Genomic DNA, 22648 nt, shown 5'->3' with positions numbered 1-22648 from the left:
GCCGGGGCTGCCGCAGCGCCTATGGCTGGGGCTGCAGCTGGGGCCCGCGGCTCCCGCCCCGACGCTCATTGGCCCGGGCCGGGGGCGGGCGCGCGGCGCCGCGGGGCTGCGCGCTCATTGGCCCGCCGGGGGGAGGCGCGCGGGGCGCGGCCCTTCACGGAGTAAGATGGCGGCGGCCGCCCTGCGCAGCGGCTGCCGGAGCGCGGGGCGCCTGGTAAGGGCGGGCAGGGGGGTGCCCGGTTTCCCGTCGGGCGGCGGCGGCCTCTCCGCCCGCGGCGCTCCGTGACTCCCCCCAGGCCTCCCGCGCGCGGCGGCGCCTGCCGGGGGCACGCGCCGCTCCCGGCCCGCCGGGGCGTTTGCCCCCGTCAGCGGGTTTGCTGTGAGGGAAAAGGGGCCGCCGGCGCCGCCGCGGCCTCCTGAGCCTCGGCGGTACCGGGGCGGGGCCGGCGCCGTGATTTAGCCGTTGCATAGTGAGCACGGGCTGCAGGTGCCTTTTAAATGTCACGAGAAGCGGCTTCTTCCTCTGATCCTCGTGGAGAAGTGGGGTCGAGAGGCAAGAAGTAAAATTGCGGTTGTCACTCTGAAGTGCCACATTTTAACACTTGGGCTTGCGCTTGGTGCTCCTGCAAGCCTGGACTGGCCAAGGGCAGGTAGGATGTGGCTACAGGCTGTGAAGAGCAGAAGAGCAGCCTGAGGTCCCCGCGTGAGGTACCGAGGAAACGGGAGTCGAGTGCGGATGAGGTCCTGGCACCGGTTCTAAGGCTGGCTGGRATGCGCTAGCGAGGATGTTGGTTTTGCTGGTAAAACTAAATCTAGTATACTAAAACTGGCATAGAGCAGTGTGTGGAGATACGAAGTAGGTAACATATGTRCATTAAAATGACCCAATGGGAGAGCAGGTGAAATGAGTCTCGTTGAGGCGTATCCTTTAATGTGAATCCAGTACCTTTGAACACAATTTATACCACGTGACTTTGAAGTTGAGTGATATTTTGCCACATAGTCATTTGCCTGCAAACTCAATGACATTTTGTTCAGGGGACAGCAGGAGATTTCCAGGATCCATAGAGATTTATAAAAACACAAGGAGCTGCTTCTTAAGGAAGTGACCCAAATTGAACCAGTCAGGATCAAGGTAATTCTTCCCCCAAATAGCGTATGCTCCATGGCTGTCTTCATTCAAACTTTAAGCCTTGAGAAATTTAGTTCATTGTCAGTGGTTGATGCATCCTTGGTATCAGTGAGGGGCTGGACCAGACATAAGACCCTGTCCCCTTGCGTAGGAACCTTATGCAGCACCTTATAGCAATAGAGAGGTGCCATAGCCCTCGCCTTTACTGCCTTCTGCTGTTTTGCAGTCACACAGATATCTACCACTTATTTGTACAAATATATTAGTTAYATATAATGATGGTGTGTATTTGTATATTGAGTTTAGAATTTCCTATTAAATGCTCTTGTTTTCTTACCTCGCTTTACAAGTATTGTGATGATTAAATGCTGAAATGAATAAACAAATCATCTCTGGTTTTATGGGTTTCATTTTTTCAGCTTTTAGAAAGGAACACATTTACATGGAGAGACTGGGCTCTGCATCACTGGTTTAGCATATTAACACACCAACTCTCTGGTTAACCTCAACTACAGACCAGAAAGACAGATACAGTTTTACAAAAGGCAATAGTTTTGAATTATTCCTGCAAATATAAAAGTTTAAGAACTCTTCTGTAACAAAATCAGTTTGCCAGTTATGTTACTTATTCAGATTTTTAGGCAGTTCAGAGGTTTGATATGCTGCTTGCAATCATATTCAGTAAGATAACAGGTAAATATTGAATCATTTTTGTGCAGGGCCATATAAAGACAAAAGAGTTCTATTTTAAATTTGGAACAAAAAGATCTTGCAGAACAAAAGAATGTAACTGTGGAGTAAAATAGAAATACAAAATTAAAATAGAAGAAAGCATGAGTTTTGTGCTACTTTTACATTTAACTTTTTCTTTTACAKTTAACTTTTTAATATATTTTAATATGTATTTAATTAAAACTTTAATGCATCTGTTAAATAAGRTTTATGATAGCTCACAATTGTCATGGTAAAATGTCATTTTACCATTTTTGACTAAGGGAAAGGTATTGCTGTCTTCTCATTATAGAAATGAGAAAAATACTTATTCTAGATCAACAAATACAATCTTAGTATGAAGTAGTTGAAAAGYAGCTCAGTGTGACTTTGCAGTRCCCTTTCAGGTAGACTGTATTGTTTAATTATTTGTTCCCAAAAGAAAGCTAATGTAAGAATGTAATTTGCATGTTAAATAACGTAAGAAGTACATRTGTTTTCAGTTCAGTATAGTATAGTCTTCTGGGTAATCCGCACTCTAAATGTGCAATATAAACGTGCAAAATTTTCCATAGTTTTGGGGGGAGGATAGAATAATTAATGAAGATTCATATGTTTTGCGATTATTTGAAAGGATTATTTCAAAAAAAAAGTGTTAAAATGAACTTTCCCACACAGGTGTCCTGTTTTCTGGCTCTTCTAAGAAGATAATTTGTAAATTTTACAGTTTTGAGCTGCTTGAGGTACATTGTAGCACCTGATTTTTTTCATATCTCTAAATTAATTAGAGATTGTACCTGCAGATTTTTTTGTATTAATTTTATGTCACATTAGGATAATATAACACCAGAATTTAAAGGAATCATACTAAATAAGAAAGGGTCTGAAYTAAATTCTAATGTATTTAATGATAAAATTTTTGTTTATGTCAATGCAAGTGCCACTGGCTTTGCTCTTGACCAAAATCATGACTGCTGTGATCACACAATGTGTTAAAGCAAATAGCTTTATAYAGAGAGCCTTTCAGAACCTTCTTTTGACCCTTGAAGATGGTTTCTGGATAAATGTAACCATGAAAGAAAAGCACATTGCACCCAACCAATCCTTAGGAAAGTCAATAAAGTTGCTGTAAAATGGTACATGCTTCAAGATGTTTGTCTGCTAGATTTTGAAAGAAATGAAATGGCAACTGTGTCCTCCAGCGGAAAGTTCCTTTCTAATGAGTATTTATGATCAACCTTTGATTCTAGTCAGAACCAACAGAGAAAAATACACTGATTTTTTTTCCCCCATGCTTAAGAGACCTTTTCTGCTTTCATTCTGCATGAGAGCATTTCACATGGATGATGTAGTTGATGGGGTATACGCTTTTGTGTGTGTGTCCTGATTAAACTGATTGCTTAAAGAAACTAGAACCTATGAATCTGTTGCCAGATCTTGTCATGATTTTTGTTAATTTATTATGTTCTTGTGCCTTTGATCTGCCCTGCAATGTATTATTAAAATTGTTTAAGAACYTGGCAAAGCTTATGCAAGTTTAATAATCATTACCCTTCTATACCCTATAAGAACTTAAACAAGTTCTTTAGTATATTCAGATACTAAATATGTATGATTGTGTTTTCATAAGAACTTCTCTAAATAAGAATCGAGTGATTGGAGTTTAGTTACTGTTGTGTCAAGAATATTAATTGAGTTATGCTTTCCTCAATCCAAACTTWAACACTTGAGACTTTTCTCCTCCAGGTTTGTGTTCACCATGTTAGATCGTGCAGCAGCATTCRGTTTATAAAATCAAAATATGTGTGCCTGTTTGACAAATCCGCTCTGAAGTTTAGTCATCATCAGCGATTATTCAGAACATCTCCTGGTAATCATTTTCATACTAAAATAATTTACCTTATATTGCTTTTTCATGAGTGTTAAGTTAGCAGTCTGTCTGTAACTGGTATATAGTGTATTTTTGATGCAATCAAACTTTTCTCTGTGATGTGATATATTTAGTATTAAACTTTTTCCTTCCTCATTTTCTGTTTTAAGTTTCATGCGGCCAAATTGTTCAGTTTAAGCTTTCCGACATTGGAGAAGGGATTACAGAGGTGACTGTGAAAGAATGGTAAGTACCACTTCCTTGGAAATCAGCAAGTAGTGCTAACAGCTGTGTTACTCATTACCTGAGAAACATTTTTTRGGTTACTAGTGAAGTTTTTACAKTTTTTTTCCACATTTTGAAGCCTTSTTTAGTCAATACTTTACACTGTGTTTATTTATGTTCTGGTTTATTTGGAAGTGGAAAAGATGGAGAGAATAGGACCTCCAGCTGCACCTTTAGGTAGACTTTCTTTACGTCATTAAATTTTGGGAGGGTAGCAAGGCTAACTTTTAATTATGTTTGTGGAGCTAAACTTAAGGAAAAAATGTACTTCTCAGAGAAACCACAAAATTTTATCCTGCAGTATTTTTCCATTTAGGCCATTAATTAAACAAAACTTAAACAAAATCAAAATGTCTGGTGGGGGAGGGCAATTTGGTAATGCTCTGTTTTTTGTATGAATGGTAGAAAATACCTTTTTTGTGCTGGAGATGGTGTTTCCTACATCTAGACTCTGGATATCTAAAACTGATCAKACACTGGTCCTGGCAATTTCAAACTGAGACTTTCCTTAACTTGAAACTAAGCAAAGCTCATTCTTATTTTTTGGCCATTTATAATCTGTGGAGAAAAATGCTATTTTYTAACTAAAGTAACAACGAAAATATAAATGTGATGATAATCTTTGCTACTTTTTACACAACAAAGTGTTCTGGAGTAGTGTGGCAGCATGTACAGCAAATGGATCCAACATGTTCAATTTAACTTCTTCTCTAGATTACTACATTTTCATGTAATGTGGATGTAGGTAATGGAACTTATCAGAATACTGCACAGCATAGATTTTTACACTYAAATATATTTATACCAGCCTGTGACTTTTTTTTTCTTCCTTAGGTATATAAAAGAAGGTGATAGTGTGTCTCAATTTGATAGCATCTGTGAAGTACAAAGTGATAAAGCTTCAGTAACTATTACTAGTCGTTACGATGGCATCATTAGAAAACTCCATTACAATTTAGATGAAATTGCTTATGTTGGAAAACCATTAGTGGACATTGAAATTGATGCTTCAAAAGGTATCAGAAAGATTTTTTTTCCTCTTGCATGTTTTGTATTTGTCGTTGTAAAATCATCAGATAGTCAGTAGAGGTTTTTCCTTTGAAWTTTTTTTTTAATAGATTAAAGAATAAAACATGGTAGAAAAAAAGACTTCTATTAATTCTTCTGTTTTTTTTTTTTAAGGTTTTAAAATTTCAAAAACTGGACACGTCTACCTGTTGAAAATTTAGAGCAATCAGCTTTTAGCACTGCTATATTCCTGTCCATAGTAGCTCAAAACAAATATTAAAAGCTTTTGGTCTCACAGGATCTAATTTTTAGGGAGGAATTAAAATACAGTAAAAGAGAATGGTGGAATTATTCACCTACSAAAGTCTTGGAGGAACACAGTAATTTTTACTGTGAATCATTAAATTTGTGAAGCCTAAGATTAAGGGTTAGATTTCAYTGCAGGACAAGAGAGTTCAATTCACTGCTGGAACCTGTGAGGTCTGTAAGGCTGGAACGACCTTCTGGTCAAGTAATGGTTCATATGCAGTTTGGATATTTCAGAAYAATAGAAATAAGACTCGTATTACAATTTGACAAACAGTTCAGTGGACTCTCAGGATGTGTTTGAAGACTATTCTCACTTCGCTCAAAGCCCTGTTCCATTTCATCTCATCAAGGAGCCCAAATAGTTCAAATCTATGCCTTGTATCATGGTGAACATAGCAGTGTGATATGGTTGTAGGATGACTGAATCTCTTCCAGTCCCTGCCCAYATAGGGTGGAGGAACCCCTGCTTTGGTTAAATACCTTCTGTCACTTGCTGCGCTTCTGGGATCATTTAAGCCCTAAAGATCCTAAGTTTCTGCAGCAATTGTGTTCTACTCTGCTGTTTGGTGGGCAGAGGAGGAACAGTATTACCTGGGCAGATAACCTGTCACTCGTCAGAAGGTTAAGGGAGGAAAAGCAACACCTGTGGGCCAGGGTAGAGCCTGACCATTTCCTAGCGTCRTGCACTTCAAGGGAAGGCTAGTGCTGCCATTACTGCAACATTTGTGCAATTACTTTAGCATTRTGTATATTTAGAGTGATATATTATCCTACGCTGTGGTATGAACCAGTAGCTTCTGAAGAATGTCTTACTGTTTAACAGGTTAACCTTCACTATTTCAWAATTTACTACTTAGAGAGTTTTGCTTTTTTCCTTAAAGATATTTGAGAATTGGTTCAGCTTTATTTTTTACTGTTCATTTAACTTTTGCATAAAGTAGGAGATATAAAACAAGTTTCTACACTTTACTCTCTATTTAGCCACTACAAAGCTTGCTTATGGAGAACTGTAATAAAGTTATTATTTTTCTTCCTGTTTGCAGATGTTGCTCCAGAAGAAGATGTTGTTGAAACACCTGCTATGTCTCATGAAGAACATACACACCAAGAGATAAAAGGTCACAAAACATTGGCAACTCCTGCTGTTCGTCGTCTTGCAATGGAAAATAATGTGAGTTTGTTGAGTCAGGTCCTGCTGAATTTTTTTCTTCTTTTACATACCAGTCTGACTAACCAGGAGAACATTGTTCAAAGGAAAGTGCAGTGAGGAATTCACAGAGGAATGAATACCYCTTTTCAAATATATTAAAACTGTTATAAAGATGAACAGAATGATGTTTTCACAATGATTATAGTGGATATAAAAAGAGTAACTGGACTGAAAACGCAACTAGGACCCTTGAATTTGGAGGTAAAGAGAACCTTTTCAGAGGTAAAAATAAGTAAGCACCAGGATATACTTTTGGAATAGAGGAGGGGGAGGCAAAAATGGAATCTCAGCTTTAATTATCTAGTTCCTGAAGTCTTTACATTTGGATCAGAAGTGACTTAGGTTATACTAATCTTGCCTGCAAAAGAAGATAGATTTGGTGACCTTTTAAAGGCTTTTATATTTCTGATCTTTTGTGAATCTGTAAATACTCTATTATTTTGGAAAGCTTGTGATGCATTTTAAGAAGAAAAGTAAGATAGTAAGTAGAAAAATGACTTTCCTCAGATAAATTTTTCACTATTGAGACAGTGAAAAGTAATTAAGCCGTAAGCAATTCAATTGTTCCTTCTTAAGTATGCAATTAGGTATCTACAGGGACTTTTAGATGATTTGAATGGTGTCCACAGGAAGGGAATAAGTCATAGGAAAAGAGAGTTGTAAGCATGTTAGATCAGTACCTGCAATATTTTTTAATTGTAATTTACTTACAATATAGGATTCTTTATATTGCTGTATTATTCTTTACATTGTAATATTGCTTTATATTGCCGTAAAGCGAAAGTATTAAAACTTACTATATATCTTTCAGATTAAATTGAGTGAAGTTGTTGGGACAGGCAAAGATAATAGAATCCTTAAGGAAGACATACTCAATTATTTGGCCAAACAGACAGGAGCTATTTTACCTCCATCACCAAAAGCTGAAATTATCCCTCCTTTGCCAAAATCTGAGGGAGGTCCTGCTGCTCTAAAGGAGCGTAAAATTCCTCTACCTATTTCCCGACCCATTGCCTTTTCAGGAAAAGATAAAACAGAAGCTGTAACAGGTAAGCCATGGTGTATAAAATCTTGAAATAACCCATGTTCACAGTTATTAGCAACAGATGTTACTCATCTGTTTATTTTCTGAAAGAAAGTACAGATGAAGAAACTGAAACATTCAGTTTCTTTTTGTAGAAGATGTGTTTTATTTTGTTTATCCTGTAAGTCTGCTGAGACTATGAGAATTAGGAAAAACATGCCTTGCAGGGAGGTGATGTTTGAAATGATTATTTTATGAAATGATTGTTCATGTTTTGGCTGGAGGGTGTTGGGCTGTGAAACAGGTGTATGGTGAAACAGGTAAGAATTCTAAAACTCATATTGCAGTATGAGTCATAATGTAATTAGTGTCAAGGTACAGTAGTATAGGTGTTTATCAGAGATTAAGAGTAGCGGACTTCAGCATTCAGACTTGTTCTGRACAACAGTGCACAACAAAAGGTGCTGACATAAGAAAAGACATATTAAAAGATGAAGAAATGGGGCTTTGGGCCTTCAGACAGTGCTGTCATGTAGAGGGGAGAAAAAGCAGTGTAGGCTATAGGCTATCCTGTAATTTAAAGTACATACATATGTAAAATAAGTATGGAATAATATAATCAGAGATATTACAATTATAAAAATTGAGTTTGCAAATGGTGAGTAACGGTTGATCTGAAAGTGAGCTTTGGGATCTTTTAGGTCTTTTTTCTTTCTTTTTCTAAGCTTTGTAATTATTTAAAAAGTGAAATTCAATAATTGAAACTTCAGCATAGCTTCCCAGATGCTTGTTTTGATGGTATAAGAACTAGTGAATGTTTTTCAGGTTTTCAGAAGGCAATGGTAAAGACTATGAGTGCAGCCTTAAAGATTCCTCACTTTGGTTATTGTGATGAGATTGATTTGACTCAGCTTGTTCAGTTGCGAGAAGAGCTGAAACCTCTAGCACAAACTCGTGGAGTTAAGCTTTCCTTCATGCCCTTCTTCATCAAGGTGAGACATGCAGTAGAGCACTAGAATACTAGTGCAGATTTTGCCAGCATTTTCTGATTGATTGACTGCTGTTGTAACTTTGAGTACATTTCTATCATGCGAGTAGTCACAAGTCTCAAGAAAGTCACAGCCTGTTTATTGATCTACTTATCAATTCACTGTGGGGATTATAGCAGGATTATCTAATATCTAGGAACGTTTTTGAAATATTAATGATAAAGGATAAAACAGTTAAATCATCACTTGGCAAGCCTCTAAGGATCTCTGAACATTTCAGTTTGAAATAGCAGAAACAAATTTTGTGCAAGCTTCATTATCACATTTGAAATGTAATTTTTTTTTTAATCTTATTTTGTTGGTAGTAAATCCCTCAGGTGAATGAGTGCATTTGCTTTGTTATTTGGAAGACTGGGCACTTGAATTTATTTGCCACAGTTCTGTTTTCACCCATTTCCAGTTTTTGACATGACTGAAGGCTGAACACAAAGCTTAGTGCGAAGCTTCTGATAATGCTCAGTTAGAGAGCTAATTAAGGATTAATTCTGTTACTCCCTTTTCCCAGGGAATTAATATGATTTCCTGAAATGATAATTATTTTTTGGAGAGCTAAGTGGAGAGTTTAGACCAAATTTGATTCATTGGAAAAAATCCAAATTATTACTAATTGGAATTGTCTTCCACTGTTTCTTCTCTTTCATCCTGGAGTAATAATATTAATGTAGCTGTTTTAGTTACGAAGTATAAAAATTGATCTTTCTTTTATATTTAACAGGCAGCTTCTCTGGGATTATTGCAGTATCCTATTCTTAATGCTTCTCTGGACGAAAGCTGTCAAAATATTACATACAAGGTTTGTAAAATCCTGAGGAAAGTTCTGAGCAAAATCCCAAACTAACRGCTAACAAGGATACCTTTTCACCATGTTTGAACTAATTCTAGGATCCTATAACTTATAACGTACTGGAAAATAACTTGAATATCCAGGTTCTGTCTAAAATTGAGTTAGATTTAATAGAGACCTGATTTTAGCAATGTTTTTTTAGTGATGACAAAGTGGTTCCACTATTCCAACTCCTAACCCTTATGTATCAAAGTTATCTTTTAAACTGAGTTTGCTAAAATTTATTTAATTTCATAAAATGTGCTGGTTTAATAGTCTGGACAATGAATGTCTGTTGTCTTCAGGAATGGATGCTCTATATATTAGGGCAGTGCAATTCCTTTTATGCTGTTTTATCAATGTCTCAGACATACCTTTATATATTCCTTCTAGAAAAGGCAAAGGTATAGGAGAGTTCCCTCAAAGAGGTATAGGAGAGTTGCTTAGTGCAGACAGTGCTTCCTTGGTTAGGAGGGGGGGAAAAAAAAAAGTCAAAAGCTTTCAAGTGCTTTCTTGTGTAAAATAAATGTTATATTGATTGTTTGTGCTAATGTCTGGTTAATGAAACTTATTGTAGGCTTCGCACAACATTGGAGTTGCTATGGACACGGAGCAAGGTTTAATTGTCCCAAATGTGAAAAATGTCCAAGTCTGTAGTGTATTTGAGATTGCAACTGAATTAAATCGCCTACAGTCCCTGGGCTCTGCAGGCCAACTGGGAACAAATGACCTTACTGGGGGAACATTCACCCTGTCAAATATTGGCACAGTAAGTACATGAAAAAATGAGAAGTTATATCTAAAAACTGCTTCTGAAATGAATATCCTAATGCAAGTTTATATGCAATATTCAAAACACAATATATGCAAAATATGCAAAAACCAAAACCTCTAACAATTCATGCAAGAAGCAATCTTTTTTTTCAGAGAATTATATAATTAATCCCTAACTAATATTCCTAACTAATTTTTTTTTTTTTTTTTTTTTGGTAGATTGGTGGCACTTACACTAAACCAGTGATACTACCTCCTGAAGTAGCTATTGGAGCACTTGGAAAGATACAGGTATATTCATTTTATCTCAGTGATGTAGGTGATTAACTGTAGCATGCTAAGGTCATCTTTAATGTATATATAACACTCAGTCTCCCTTTGGATACTGTTCTTGTTTCTCTGTATGAAAGAGAGACTTCCGAGCTTGTGAATGAAAAATTTTGTAGTGTTTTAGATAGTCATGGAGACACGATATATATAAATAGAAATCTTTTACCCTAATGATGCATTTTTTTTTTTAGAATGCTGTAATATTTCACTCAGATCTTTATTTAGCTTCCAAGTTATGAAGAAACAATGTAAATATAATTTTACAAGTCTTGCAACATGGTTATAGCATTTTTGTTGTCAAGGAGGAAACTTGAGAGTAGAAAAGTATTCTGATGATCAGGCAGATAGTTGCATGAACCGGGGAGCTGAACTTGTTGCAGAGCTCAAAATGGCAAAAGCAGCTCTTATTTTTTTGAATTTCAGACCTAATTTCTTTAATACAGACACTGGAAATAAAGTTAGTATTATTTTAAAATACCTTTCCTATTTTCTTCACATAAGCCTTTTCTTTAGAGGAATGCTCTTGAGAAATTGTTACTTTGAACACTAATTAATTATAAGCAATRACTTGCTAATAAAGAAACCATAATCAATAAAGAAACCATATAAACTATGTGAACTATATAAGCTAATAAACTATAAACAATAAAGTATTCAGGAAGAAACTTGAGTCAAGAAAGGTTTTACTGCTTCATTATATCCAAGGTGGAGGAAATAGAGGTGTGACTGTTTATAATGTAGTTTTGAAGTAAGTTCTATTCTGCAATATGACCATCATGGGAAAATCTATTTCTTGAGTGGCACTACTGCTGTCTATTTAATTTAACAAACATTAATGCATATTTGTTAATGAAAGGTTTTTTTTTTTCCATTTTATTCTATTCTCTGACTTTTAGGTTCTTCCTAGGTTTAATGGAAAAGGTGAAATATATAAAGCACAGATAATGAATGTGAGTTGGTCAGCTGATCATCGCATTATTGATGGAGCTACAATGGCCCGGTTTTCTAACTTGTGGAAATCTTATTTGGAGAACCCTGCTTCAATGCTGCTAGACCTTAAATAAAGGAAATTATGGCTAGAATATGACTTAAAAACTTTGTGAATTAGACTGAATAAAAGCAGGCTTTGCTAGCCTGTTGCTACTCACATTATATAATTACTTTATGCGGTTTTAAAAAGTTCTCAGCAACTGATACCAGTCTATCAATTAACTGTTACATTTTTTTAAATTAAATTACTAATGCTGTAATTTCTTCTACAGCAACCTGTCAAGCTTGTTAGGTTATGGTGTGATTCCTAAATATGGTGAAGGAAAGACTTTATTTTGATTTTTATAATATATACAGATGTTAGGCTGATGTAATTGAATGACAGTCATCTACATGTCTGTAGTATTTTAAGTTGATTAACCTGTTTCAAAGGGAAATACTCAGAGTTTTTCCTCATTGGACGCACACATTTATTTGAACAAAGAGTGAAAGAAAGTTATATCTAAGTTCCTGAAGAAGTGATGCAAAAATCATGTACAAATAAAATGCCTTGTATTCATATGTTTTAAGACGTCCAGAGAACTTTTTGTTGTTTAACCAAATTAATCTCTCTTTTCATGTCTKTCTTTAGTTCACTTTTTCCTGGAGATGGCTTGCACAGGTACTCTTTATCAGGTGATAAAGGGAAATAGCATATTTACTCAGATGTTACTCAGAACATTTACTGACAACCATCAGGGCCTTATAAATACTCTAGAATATTCTGTATTTTTAGAAGCTGAAAGTAGCTGAGGTCTTTAAATACTTTCCAGTTATTTTTGTTTCTTATAGAAAGCAGCTGTCTGTATAAAACAAGAACAAAAAAGGGATGAGTCCATTTCTTATTCCATCATTAGGTAAGCATGACAGTAAATGGAATGTGTTCTGAAAGCCTGCGTCACCTCGTATTATTGATGTTTGGATGTTAGGGTTTGAGAGATTAATACAACGAAGAATTAATATCAGCAAAAAATCTGATATAAGGATTTTTAAAACTGAGATACAAAGCAGATAATGAACAGGTTTCAGGCCTTCAGAACAGGTAACAGTTATGGTGCTTTAAGTTAAACAGATGATGAGGACTGCAGTGGTTATTTAAAAGGAGATACAAAGAAAACTGTTGGTTCTAAATACTTCCTAGAAATAGAACTTGCAAACAGACATAGAAGGTTGTGTGGCCTAAATAATTCCTTTGGAGGCCTTTTTACCTTTTGTTAAATAAATTTATCAAGATCTGTATTTACAGTAGCATACTCCAAAGTTGTAGTCCAAAGTAGTCTACAGTGGTCTATTGCTGTGAAGATGCAAGACATGAGCAGCTAGAGATAGAACCTCTTCTCTCTTCATGCTGAGACTGGGCAGGAGGAAGCTGATAGTGTAAGGGGAGAGCATCCATGTAAGTTGCTATTTATATATCTATTGTGATATAAGAAGCTTTTATTTAAATCATTTCTTGTGAAGTTTGATGAATATGTTGTGCTTATCACCTATTTAATTTTTATCAGAATTTTTATTACTAATAAAAGATTTCTAGATTCTTAAAYAGTTGTAGTAATAGTCTTTCTATTTGAATTTCATGCAGGTAATTCTGTACAGGTGACTCAGTCTTTCATTTCTTCTTATCTTAAAGAGCCTACTGCACTTGAGACTGCCAAAAGGACAAAGCCAAAAGGCTACTCTCCAATTATATTGTTGTGGTAAGGGCTTAGTATATTTTTTAACCTTGCAACCACGGAGAAAACAAAACAAAACAAAAAAAAAAAAAAGGAAGCATAAATATATGATAGAAAACAGAAAAAAAAAAGTCTTCTGTCAATAATAGTAATATTTTAAAATCACTTTATTATCAGAAACAGCTTGAAATTTGCATTGTATCTCAAAACTCTGCTCCCCCCACAAAAAAAAAGTCTCATAAGGTATTAGTCTAAATGGTCTGTCAAGTCACTTCAAATGTTTAATGGTGGTTTATTCTAACAGAGCTTTTTTTTCTATTTTATCTTCTTCAATGGCTCTGAAAGAAAACTAATGTACGTTTTAACATTTAATAATTGGGAGCATGAAAAGCCTCTCTGAACATTTGATGAAGTTCAGTTTTCAATATGGAATTTGATAATGTGCACTAAATTTCTTCATGATTCCAAAGGCAAAAGAATTGAGTAAAACGCTAACAATATTTTTTCAAGCTTAGTGTAATTACACTATGTTGTTGCTTAATAGAACTTTTATAATACTAACTAAATATTTTTGTGAAGCTTAGTTATCTTGCAGAGGAATGCTAGAAGAGTAAAACAAGTAATTATCATTTTGGGTTCAAAAGTAGCTTGTTTAATTTTCATTATTCAGCATATTCCATTTTATTCCAAGTATTCCATTGATCCTTTTGTATACAATTAGTAACTTTTGTAAGTCCCACAAACAATTTATGGAGCTTCAGTCATGTTCAGCAAACTGGGAAGATGGTAAAAGTTCAGGGGGCTTTGCCCAAGTGCCTCATGTGATACCTTCTATTCTCAGCATGGTTAAAATTAGAACTAGGCTGATRTTACATTGGCGTCTGAGTGCGAGTTCAAAATGGTTTTAGTAGTACAGACAAGATTCATAAATTACCTCTGCTCATGCCCAGAAAGCATTGAACTATGGAAAATGCTTGAAAAACCCACCAAATTTAGGTAAGTTGTTCTTAAACACTTCTGGATGATTGGTGGGGACGTTTTAGAGAGATCTAGTTACGCAGGAATAAGTTTGTAGTTGTTCGCCAGTCATGCTTAGAAAGTTGCTTTGAACCGCTTGCACAGTTATTATGGTTTATTTTGTTGTTTTCATGACAAATCATATGATATAAGAACAAGAAGCTTTTGATGATAGTCCTGTTACTATATTATTAAATCTCCTTGGAAACAGGAGCCTATGTACAGGGCCTCTTATATTTAAGCAGTGTTTATTGAATAAGCAGCTTTTCATTGCAAGAGAGAGCTGCCAAGTGCAAGCTAAATTAAAAAGAAAAGATGGCTGTTTTAACTGTATAGTCCCATATTGTTTTTTGTGATACAGTTATCAAAAATAACTTTTTAGAGATTGGCATGTCATCGTCTCTCTTCTATAAAATGTGCATATATATATATATATGTATATATTTCCTACCTTAAAAGGCTTGTCTGTAAACAATAAGAAGTGATAGTTCAGGTAGATCAGTTAACATTCTGTAGAAGTTAACCTTCTGTAGAAGGTTATTCTGGAATAATAAGCAAATCGAAATTGCAGCCCCTAATCAGAGCAGAAAGCTTCACACAGTGCTTCAGACATTACTGCTGCGTATAGGAATGAGGAATGGGAAAGGAGGACTGCAGAAGGAGAAATTAATCCCTCAAATAACAGCATGTAAATGTGATTGTGTTTATGTAGAGGAAGGAAAGAGGATTTAATCATTCCTTACAGGAGAAAAATGAGCCCTTTTTAGGAATGCAAATGCCATAGTGCATTGTGCCATGCTGTGGATGCCATTTCTGTCACCTGCCAAATCCTGCCACATTCCCCTAACAAACAGAACAGTTAAGAACCAGTGATATCAAAGTACTGGACTACATATTTCTCTATACAAGCACTATAATTGATTTTATGCTGTCTTTATAACAGTAGGCAATCCTTACAATTTAGATTTCCTATTATTTGCTTGTCTGTATTTTTTTTTAAATTAAGTGATTTAATATATTCAGATTTTGCAAATAACCACCTTAGCAGGAGAAGTGATAAACATAAAATAGAGTGCTTACCAGTTTGAACAGAATTGTTCATCGAGCTACTTGAATGCCTTGTTTGCTTATCCATGGCCCTTGGAAGTTTAATAGCATATATATGGTGGAAAAAAATGCCCTAAAAGACAGACTTCTGTGAAGAAAATTAATACAACTAAAATATGCTAACTTATTTTCAGTGTAAAATGAAGGTTTTATTTCCTTATGTTTTCTAATTTATTTTATGCCATTGTTTATATTATTACCTAAACATCTTTGGATGATGCTAATATGTTGGCTTAGTGACCTCCCAGGATGATAAATTCTTTAATTGTTTAATAATTTTGTGGAAAATTGACTTTTAAAACTAATTAAACACCGTTATTTTATTACGAGAAAATTTAATTAGATGCAGTTATCTATTCTGTAAAGAGCAAGTGATTGGTGAAGTTCTGTTAGCTCTTTACATTAGCTGCATTTAATAATATAACCAAGTAGGTATGTAATTAAGAAGGAATGGCAACTATTTCATTCTCATATCATTGTTGCCATCTGGTAGCTGATACATGCACCTCYACCTTGGTCCTGAAGCTCACAATCAGACCCTGTGACTGAATCAGAACATGTAAGAATCATGACTGAAACTGCTGTTTGTGTTGGATCATTCTCCGCTGTGAAGACACTTTGGGAAGTAAGAATACAGAAAATAAATGATGAATTACGTAAAGAAAAGGAATTCAGAGAGAGGTCTGCAGGAAGGTAGGTAAATTGGAAATGCTTAGTATGTGAAAAGCTCCGTTACATTGCAGAACACATAACTGACRTTTCAGACTACTGGAGAATCTAATTTTGTAATCCTTATGGCAGCGGAATTCCTACCAATGAAAAGCTATGTTTAGATCAAACAAAGAATTGTGTTCCATTATAAAAGAAAGAAAGAAAACATATATTCTAAATCGACTAGGGTACATGCTAAGGAACAGTAGCTTATCTTAATGCAGCTACCATAACTTTAATAAAAACTCGTTAGTTAGTTTTTATAGTCTGTGAATTGCAAGTGATTACTTGAAATGCTCTCCACTGAGCACTGAAGAGAACCAGTGGAAACCAGTGGAGAATTCAGAACCTTTAAGCAAGGTTCAGTGTATTCACTGATGAACCTTGCTTAAAAAAAAAAAGTTAAAATTTCTCTGTAGTGTGAGGACTCTAACTTCTGAATATTGTTTTTTCTTGCTGTTATTTGTTTTTCTCTCAGTGGAGACCTTAGTGAGTCTTCTTTTTAGTCAAGTATTTTGTGAAATGTGAAGAACAGTTATTCTGAGCTGAAAAAATAATTAAAATTCACTTGAATTACTTCAGCCAAATGCTATTTTATATCCTGGCCTTCCTTCAGTTAGTAGTATATCTAGCACACAGGTAAGTAAGTGCTTGTTTGACATCTGTAAAGGCTGTTGTTTCTTTGTTTTTCCAGAAAGTAATGGGTGGTAGTTATCGATGGTATTCCTAGCTGGTCCACTGACAAATCTTCTTTCCTTTGCAGACTAATGCTTGTCTGGGAAGAGAGAGCCACTTTCGAAAAGCTTAAAGAAAAAGTTATTAATGAAGATGGGAGAGCAATTTTAAGGATAGAGGAAGAAGAATGGAAGGTAATGATAATGGGAAGGAATATTGCTTGGGTTGAAAAATTCATGCATTAAAAAATATACTGTTTATATTTTTATACTTAGTTACACTTTTTTTAATCTGTGCCTTGCTCACASCTGAGAGATGCACTGTTGCTGTATTGTGGCTGTGACAGTGCAAAAGCAAGCTGATCTTTATTCTYAAATATTAAGTATTGCTCTACAAATATATTGCCCAAAAGGCTTTTCTTTGTTAGAACTTAATTACATTTTAAAGTATGAGTTTAATTAAGTAAATATTAATTTAATTAACACAACAGAACTCCTGGAGTATTTCAGTGTGAAAAATCTCAGTGGAAAGATGCATGAAATCTCAGTGGAAAGATGCATTAGTGTTATTTTCTCGTTCTAAAAATGAAAATTAAGCAGTAGGTTCCGAGAATACTATTATTGTTTCTGATGCATAGGGAAAATGGATGACTGTAGATTCAGCAACAGAGAGGAATCTAAAATTTCTTCTAAGCTACAGACTTGGTAGCTTCACCAACACAGAAATGCAGAAGCCGGGACCTATGCAGTGAAGACAATAAGGTCACATTGAAGCMAGTGAAAGACTGACAGCCTCATGCTGCAGTACTCTGGTGATGCCTAGGCCKGTGTAGGGAAGCTGTTAAAAACTTACTTCATACAAACACCCTAGTTTTTGCATCCTCTGCTCTCAAATGTGCATTGTTTTCTTTTACAGAATGGAAATATCTTTTAATTCACTGTTCAGAGCAGAAGGCTGTTTAGAGCTGTTTTGTGTAAAATATAAAAAAGATGATGAAGGGAAGGCTGAGGCTTTTCAAATTATGACAGTATTGCAGATATCTAAATCTTGGAAGCAAAAAGTGATCTGCCTAAGTGTGTGGTGAGAATGACCCACAGTGATTGAGTACTTTTTAGAATGTTACAGTAGGGCTTTATAAGAAGTGGAGATTTATTATTTTTAGTACAGTATTATGTGGGTTTTTTTAAATCCTTCTTAAAGCCTGTTCATATTATATGTTAAGACAAATTTCTTTTGATTCGTATTTCTTAGACACTACCCTCATGCCTACTGAAACTAATCCATCTCCAAGAATGGCAACTCCACAGAAATAGCTTACAGAAAATACCTCAGTTCGTTGGAAGATTTCACAATCTTGTTGTTCTAGATCTCTCGCGGAATTCAATTGAAAGTATACCTAAAGAAATTGGTGAGCTGTGCTTTCTTTTATTTTAAACTGCTTTTTTAAGAAAATCAAGCATATGCAAACATGACATTTTTGTGCACCTTTTCTCTCTAACCATCCTTCTGGGAAGTTAAAAAACAGATGATGCAAAATTGATAGTGAGATAGCTATCTCAAAGCCTTTGCATTCCTAAAAATATGAAAATGCAGATGGCCAGATGGAGGAGACCCATGAGAAGAAAACTTGTAAACACACCAGATGCCAGACAGGAGAGAACTCATTCAACAAAATGAAACTGAAACATGTTCTGAGCTCACAATGTGAGTTGTCTATACTTGTAACTCTTCCTGTAGTGTTCAGGTGAAGTGATGTTCAGTATGAAAAAGTCTCCAAGATCTACCGCCAATTTCAGTGCATCTTTTTTTCAGTGAGCACTTGTTTAATGGACACAAAAATAGTACAAAAAAGTTGATCTTTTATTTCAGATATAATAAATATTCAGATTCATTCTTTATGATTTGTGCTCTCTGCAGGCCAGCTGACTAGCCTCCAAGAGCTGCTTCTCAGTTACAATAGAATTAAGTCTGTTCCTAAGGAAATAAGTAACTGCATCAGTCTGGAAAGATTGGAACTGGCTGTTAACAGGAATATCTGTGATCTTCCTCCTCAGGTTTGGGAAAGACAGGGTTGTTTTTAAATATGTATTTTGAATTCATCCAAGAAGGATTTCTATTAAAGGTAGTGCTCCGTGTTTTCAGGTTTACTTTAATTACGTAATTTCACTCCACATAGGCACATATATGACCAATATTTATATGAATAAACAAACTGAAGCCACATGACAAGGAATACATATACCTACATATTTAGAGTTTAAATTTTGACCAGATAAATGGCTTGGTAGAGCATATAAAGGACAATGATATGGTTGGTCATTTGTTGAGGCTGAAGGTCTTGAGTGATTTACCCCAGTGGGAATCTGACCCTTTAGCACAGAGAAGTCCTCTTTAAAGCTGAGAATACAAATTAATTCTGTCATCGAACAGTTGCATGTGCCTTTACCAGGGCTGCTACTTATGRGAAAGTTTGTATAACTAAATGCACAAAAAGTTGATCTAGCTCTTTYCTGAGGAGATTTCTGAAAAGATCTTGAAAGCAAGAAAGAATAAAAACCCTTGCTCACCTGTTATCGGACTTTAATTTGGTCTGATCTAGATATGAAGGAGTCTGCATCTTAGATACAGAGAGAGGCCAAATAGGTAAAGGCATTTACTCCTCTCAAATTATTKTAAAAGCAGTGGTAATAATGGTTGATAGCACTCAGTGACCTGCATAGTTGGGTCTAAGCAGTAAAACCGAACAACAAATCTTCAAATGAAAATTATATACTATTAAACAGGATCCAGTATTCACTAAATCCATGTGGATACAGTTTGCAGAATATAATATAAAGCAATAGTTTGAAAATGGCAGAAAATACTTCTCTGTCCTAGTGAAGATTGTAGTGATGTGAATACCTGAACTATATAGTTTAAATTTAGCCTTAATTATATGTACCTGAGTGATACTCAGTGTTTAGATGGCTGGACCAGATTTGCATTAAAGCATCTTTGTATCACTTATACAGTATAAGYGTGATTCACCAAAGACTGAAGTGTTGCAATACTGAATCATGGATCTTAATTTTTAGAATACCTTGTCATAATCATAACACTGAAAGCATCTAGGCTTACTCTAAGAATTCATAGATCCACAACAAAAATAAATGCTTGATTCCTGAAACTTGCATGGAGAACTACTGAAAATGTAGGAAACTGAGGAATTTCTTTAAATTGCTTTTCTTCTCAAGGTTTGGGGTATAACTAGATTGTAGTCATGAATTTCAGTTTCTCATCAGTTAGTGAACTCATGACCAGRTAGAAGATGTAGTTCTTCTGCCTGAGCAATTTGAAACCTACTTTGCCAGGTGAGTAGTGTTACTGTTAGGTAACATGATTAAATGTAACTCAGGTACAGTTCAGTTACAAAATCCAAAAGCTTTGTTTGTTTTTAATGTTTTTAAATCGTGTCTTTCTGTCAACATGATTAAATCACTGCAGTAATGGAACATTTATACAAACCTTCATTAAATCTCCCTCTCTTTTCAGCTCAGTGATTTGAAAAAACTTTCACATGTAGACTTGTGCATGAATCAGTTTACTACCATGCCCTCAGCTCTTCTCAATATGCCGTGTCTAGAATGGTTAGATATGGGGGGAAATAAACTCCAGGAGCTTCCTGACACAGTTGACAGGTAAGAAAAACTCGGTCATAATGTGGCATTTCTGATAAGATGTAATGATCCATTCAGTACATAAATGATCAATTCACTATTGGTTATCAAGTTAAATGATTTTGTTACAAAAATTTTGAGCGAGTAAATTACATCATTATCTGGTTTGTTTTTTTCCTGAAATGTCAGTATTCTTTTTGAGACTGTTATGTGACTGTTAAAATTAGTCAGTTATTCTGTATTAATGATTGGTGAGAATAATTTTCTAAATCTATAGTGATTGTGGAAATATCTGTTACAGAATGGAAAATCTCCATACGTTATGGCTCCAAAGGAATGAGATAAACTCTTTGCCAGAAACCATTGCTAATATGAAAAAACTGAGTACGCTTGTTCTCAGCAGCAACAGACTTAAGGATATTCCTGCTTGTATGAAGCATATGACAAATCTGAGGTAAGAAAAAAAGAACAAAAATCCAAATAAAAGAAACTAAGTTTTTAAGTCTCACTTGAGTTGKAAAGTCACAGAGTGGTATCTAAGGAAGTGGAGATAAAAAAAGGTGGAACAGATGGGTACAGCTCTATACAAACTRGCAGGTTTACAAATTCACGATTGAGGATTTGGTCAGTAAAGCTTTCTGTAGCACAACCCATCTAAAGATCTAATCTGTGATTTGAGATCTAACCCAGTCTAAACTGTGATTGTTATAGTACCARAGGTAAATAGAAACTGTTTAATGTTTGCTCATCCAAATTCCTGCTTCTAATAGGCCATTTAATACTTACTCTAAACCAAGAGTCYGGAGCTCTTATGAAGAGCATAAAACTGATGGAAAGTAGAATTTAGGCAAAATTCTTGGAGAGAGAAGATAAGAAAAAGGCATGAAAAGCCAAGCAACTATTAATTCATRCTAAGCAAAATGAAGTAGCTGTTAGGGTATAGATGAAACTCCTATCCTGGATTAGAAAAATTTAAAAGAGTTAACTGATAGTAAGAAGCATCTGTAGAGATGAGATTATTTTGTATACTCTGATAGGGAAGTTCTGCATATTTGTACTTTTAAGTGGAGAATGAGCACTGGTCTAAATATGTCTAATCAAGAAAAGGCAGCAATTCCCTAACTTCAGACCAACTAACATCCCTTCTAAGAACCATATACAGGCTCTCCCACCTCTAATATCTAGCCTGTGGGAAAAGACCAAGGTAGACATTTTGTGGCTGGAGTCTCAAACACCTTGGGGTAACTGTTCTGAAATTTAGTGCAGGTAAGGGATCGTTTTCCTGAAGTAGAGTTATGTCCCTGAAGCTTATCTGGAAAAACAGAAAAGAGGAAAAAATGTTATTGTGGGCCCTCTGTAGAGCCTGAGGGCTGCAGCCAGGCCCCAGTATGTGTGGAAGAGCAGGAGGAGGTGGTCCAGACGCAGAGTCAGGCAGCACTGCACGCACGTTCTGGTTCTGAGCCACTTGGCTAGTGGTGGAAGCTCAGCAACACTGACAGAGGGGTGAGAACCTGGAGATAAATTGGAGGCCTGCGATGGTTTTTCCCCGTGCTTCAGTTATTATTTGAAAAAGTCTTCTTAGCTTAGTTTACTTAGTAGTACTACTATACTGGTGTTTTTAAATAGCACAAAATAGCTAAGATTACATCAGAAAAACTACCCTTAAAATGARAGTTATTTTGTTCAAAATGCTACTTGATAAATCTTAATTCACTTTCAAAAGTGGACAAAATGCAGAAGTGCAAGACTGACTTTCTCTGATCAACTGTCAGATTTGTCAACTTCAGAGACAACCCACTGGAGCTGGAGGTAACACTTCCCCCATGTGAAGAMACAGAAGAGGAGGAACGGGAAATGTTTGGCATTGAATTCATGCACTTGTATATTCAGGAGTCACTCAAGAAAGCAGGTATGATGTTTTTATTGATTCTAATCCCTCTAGAATACAGTGAGGAAGGGAAGCATAAAGTGAATACATTAAAAATGAAACATGAAGAATCTTTTTAATAAATACATTTTCCTAAAGTTAAGATTTGTTCCTTAACAGACTRCTGTATGGGCCTGATCTTAGGAAATAAGTATCTAAACACAGCTTTCCTGAACTTGAAAATGGATGCACTTTAAGTATTTTAACTTATTTTTTAATCCATTTTTTTTTCAGAAAATGTGGAAAGTTACACTTCTGATCCTTCTTCTTATCGTGAATGCTAATGAATAAAGAATGTGATTTGGAAGAAAATATCAAATATACTTCT

At 35.6% G+C, this 22648-nt stretch overlaps 2 protein-coding genes across 3 annotated transcripts in view; both read left to right on the top strand.

Annotated features, from left to right (window-relative positions):
• DBT (dihydrolipoamide branched chain transacylase E2) overlaps positions 1 to 11743 on the top strand; it is a 12443-nt gene extending 700 nt beyond the window's left edge. Inside the window, exons 1-11 of one of the 2 annotated variants that reach the window (XM_026038000.1) lie at positions 161 to 214; positions 3590 to 3713; positions 3884 to 3959; positions 4833 to 5014; positions 6359 to 6486; positions 7337 to 7574; positions 8375 to 8541; positions 9314 to 9391; positions 9999 to 10190; positions 10415 to 10486; positions 11422 to 11743. In XM_026038000.1, coding sequence (XP_025893785.1) covers positions 167 to 214; positions 3590 to 3713; positions 3884 to 3959; positions 4833 to 5014; positions 6359 to 6486; positions 7337 to 7574; positions 8375 to 8541; positions 9314 to 9391; positions 9999 to 10190; positions 10415 to 10486; positions 11422 to 11589 — 1473 coding nt within the window. In that variant the 5' untranslated portion in view covers positions 161 to 166 and the 3' untranslated portion in view covers positions 11590 to 11743. Of the gene's footprint in view, positions 1 to 160; positions 215 to 3589; positions 3714 to 3883; positions 3960 to 4832; positions 5015 to 6358; positions 6487 to 7336; positions 7575 to 8374; positions 8542 to 9313; positions 9392 to 9998; positions 10191 to 10414; positions 10487 to 11421 lie in introns of those variants that run through there. The other variant, XM_026038001.1, reaches the window with a different exon arrangement.
• A 1062-nt stretch (positions 11744 to 12805) lies between these two features.
• Positions 12806 to 22619, top strand: LRRC39 (leucine rich repeat containing 39). The gene is made up of 9 exons (XM_026038004.1): positions 12806 to 13251; positions 15845 to 16044; positions 16826 to 16931; positions 17989 to 18145; positions 18655 to 18791; positions 20269 to 20414; positions 20695 to 20847; positions 22166 to 22302; positions 22555 to 22619. The coding sequence occupies exons 2-9, from the start codon at positions 15920 to 15922 to the stop codon at positions 22602 to 22604; spliced, it is 1011 nt and encodes a 336-aa protein (XP_025893789.1). The 5' UTR covers positions 12806 to 13251; positions 15845 to 15919; the 3' UTR covers positions 22605 to 22619.
• Positions 22620 to 22648: the final 29 nt, after the last annotated feature.

This window comes from Nothoprocta perdicaria, unplaced genomic scaffold (assembly GCF_003342845.1).
Source record: "Nothoprocta perdicaria isolate Ctin4 unplaced genomic scaffold, notPer1 scaffold_20, whole genome shotgun sequence".
Classification (NCBI taxonomy): domain Eukaryota; kingdom Metazoa; phylum Chordata; class Aves; order Tinamiformes; family Tinamidae; genus Nothoprocta; species Nothoprocta perdicaria.
This window is presented reverse-complemented; position numbering and strand designations above follow the sequence as displayed.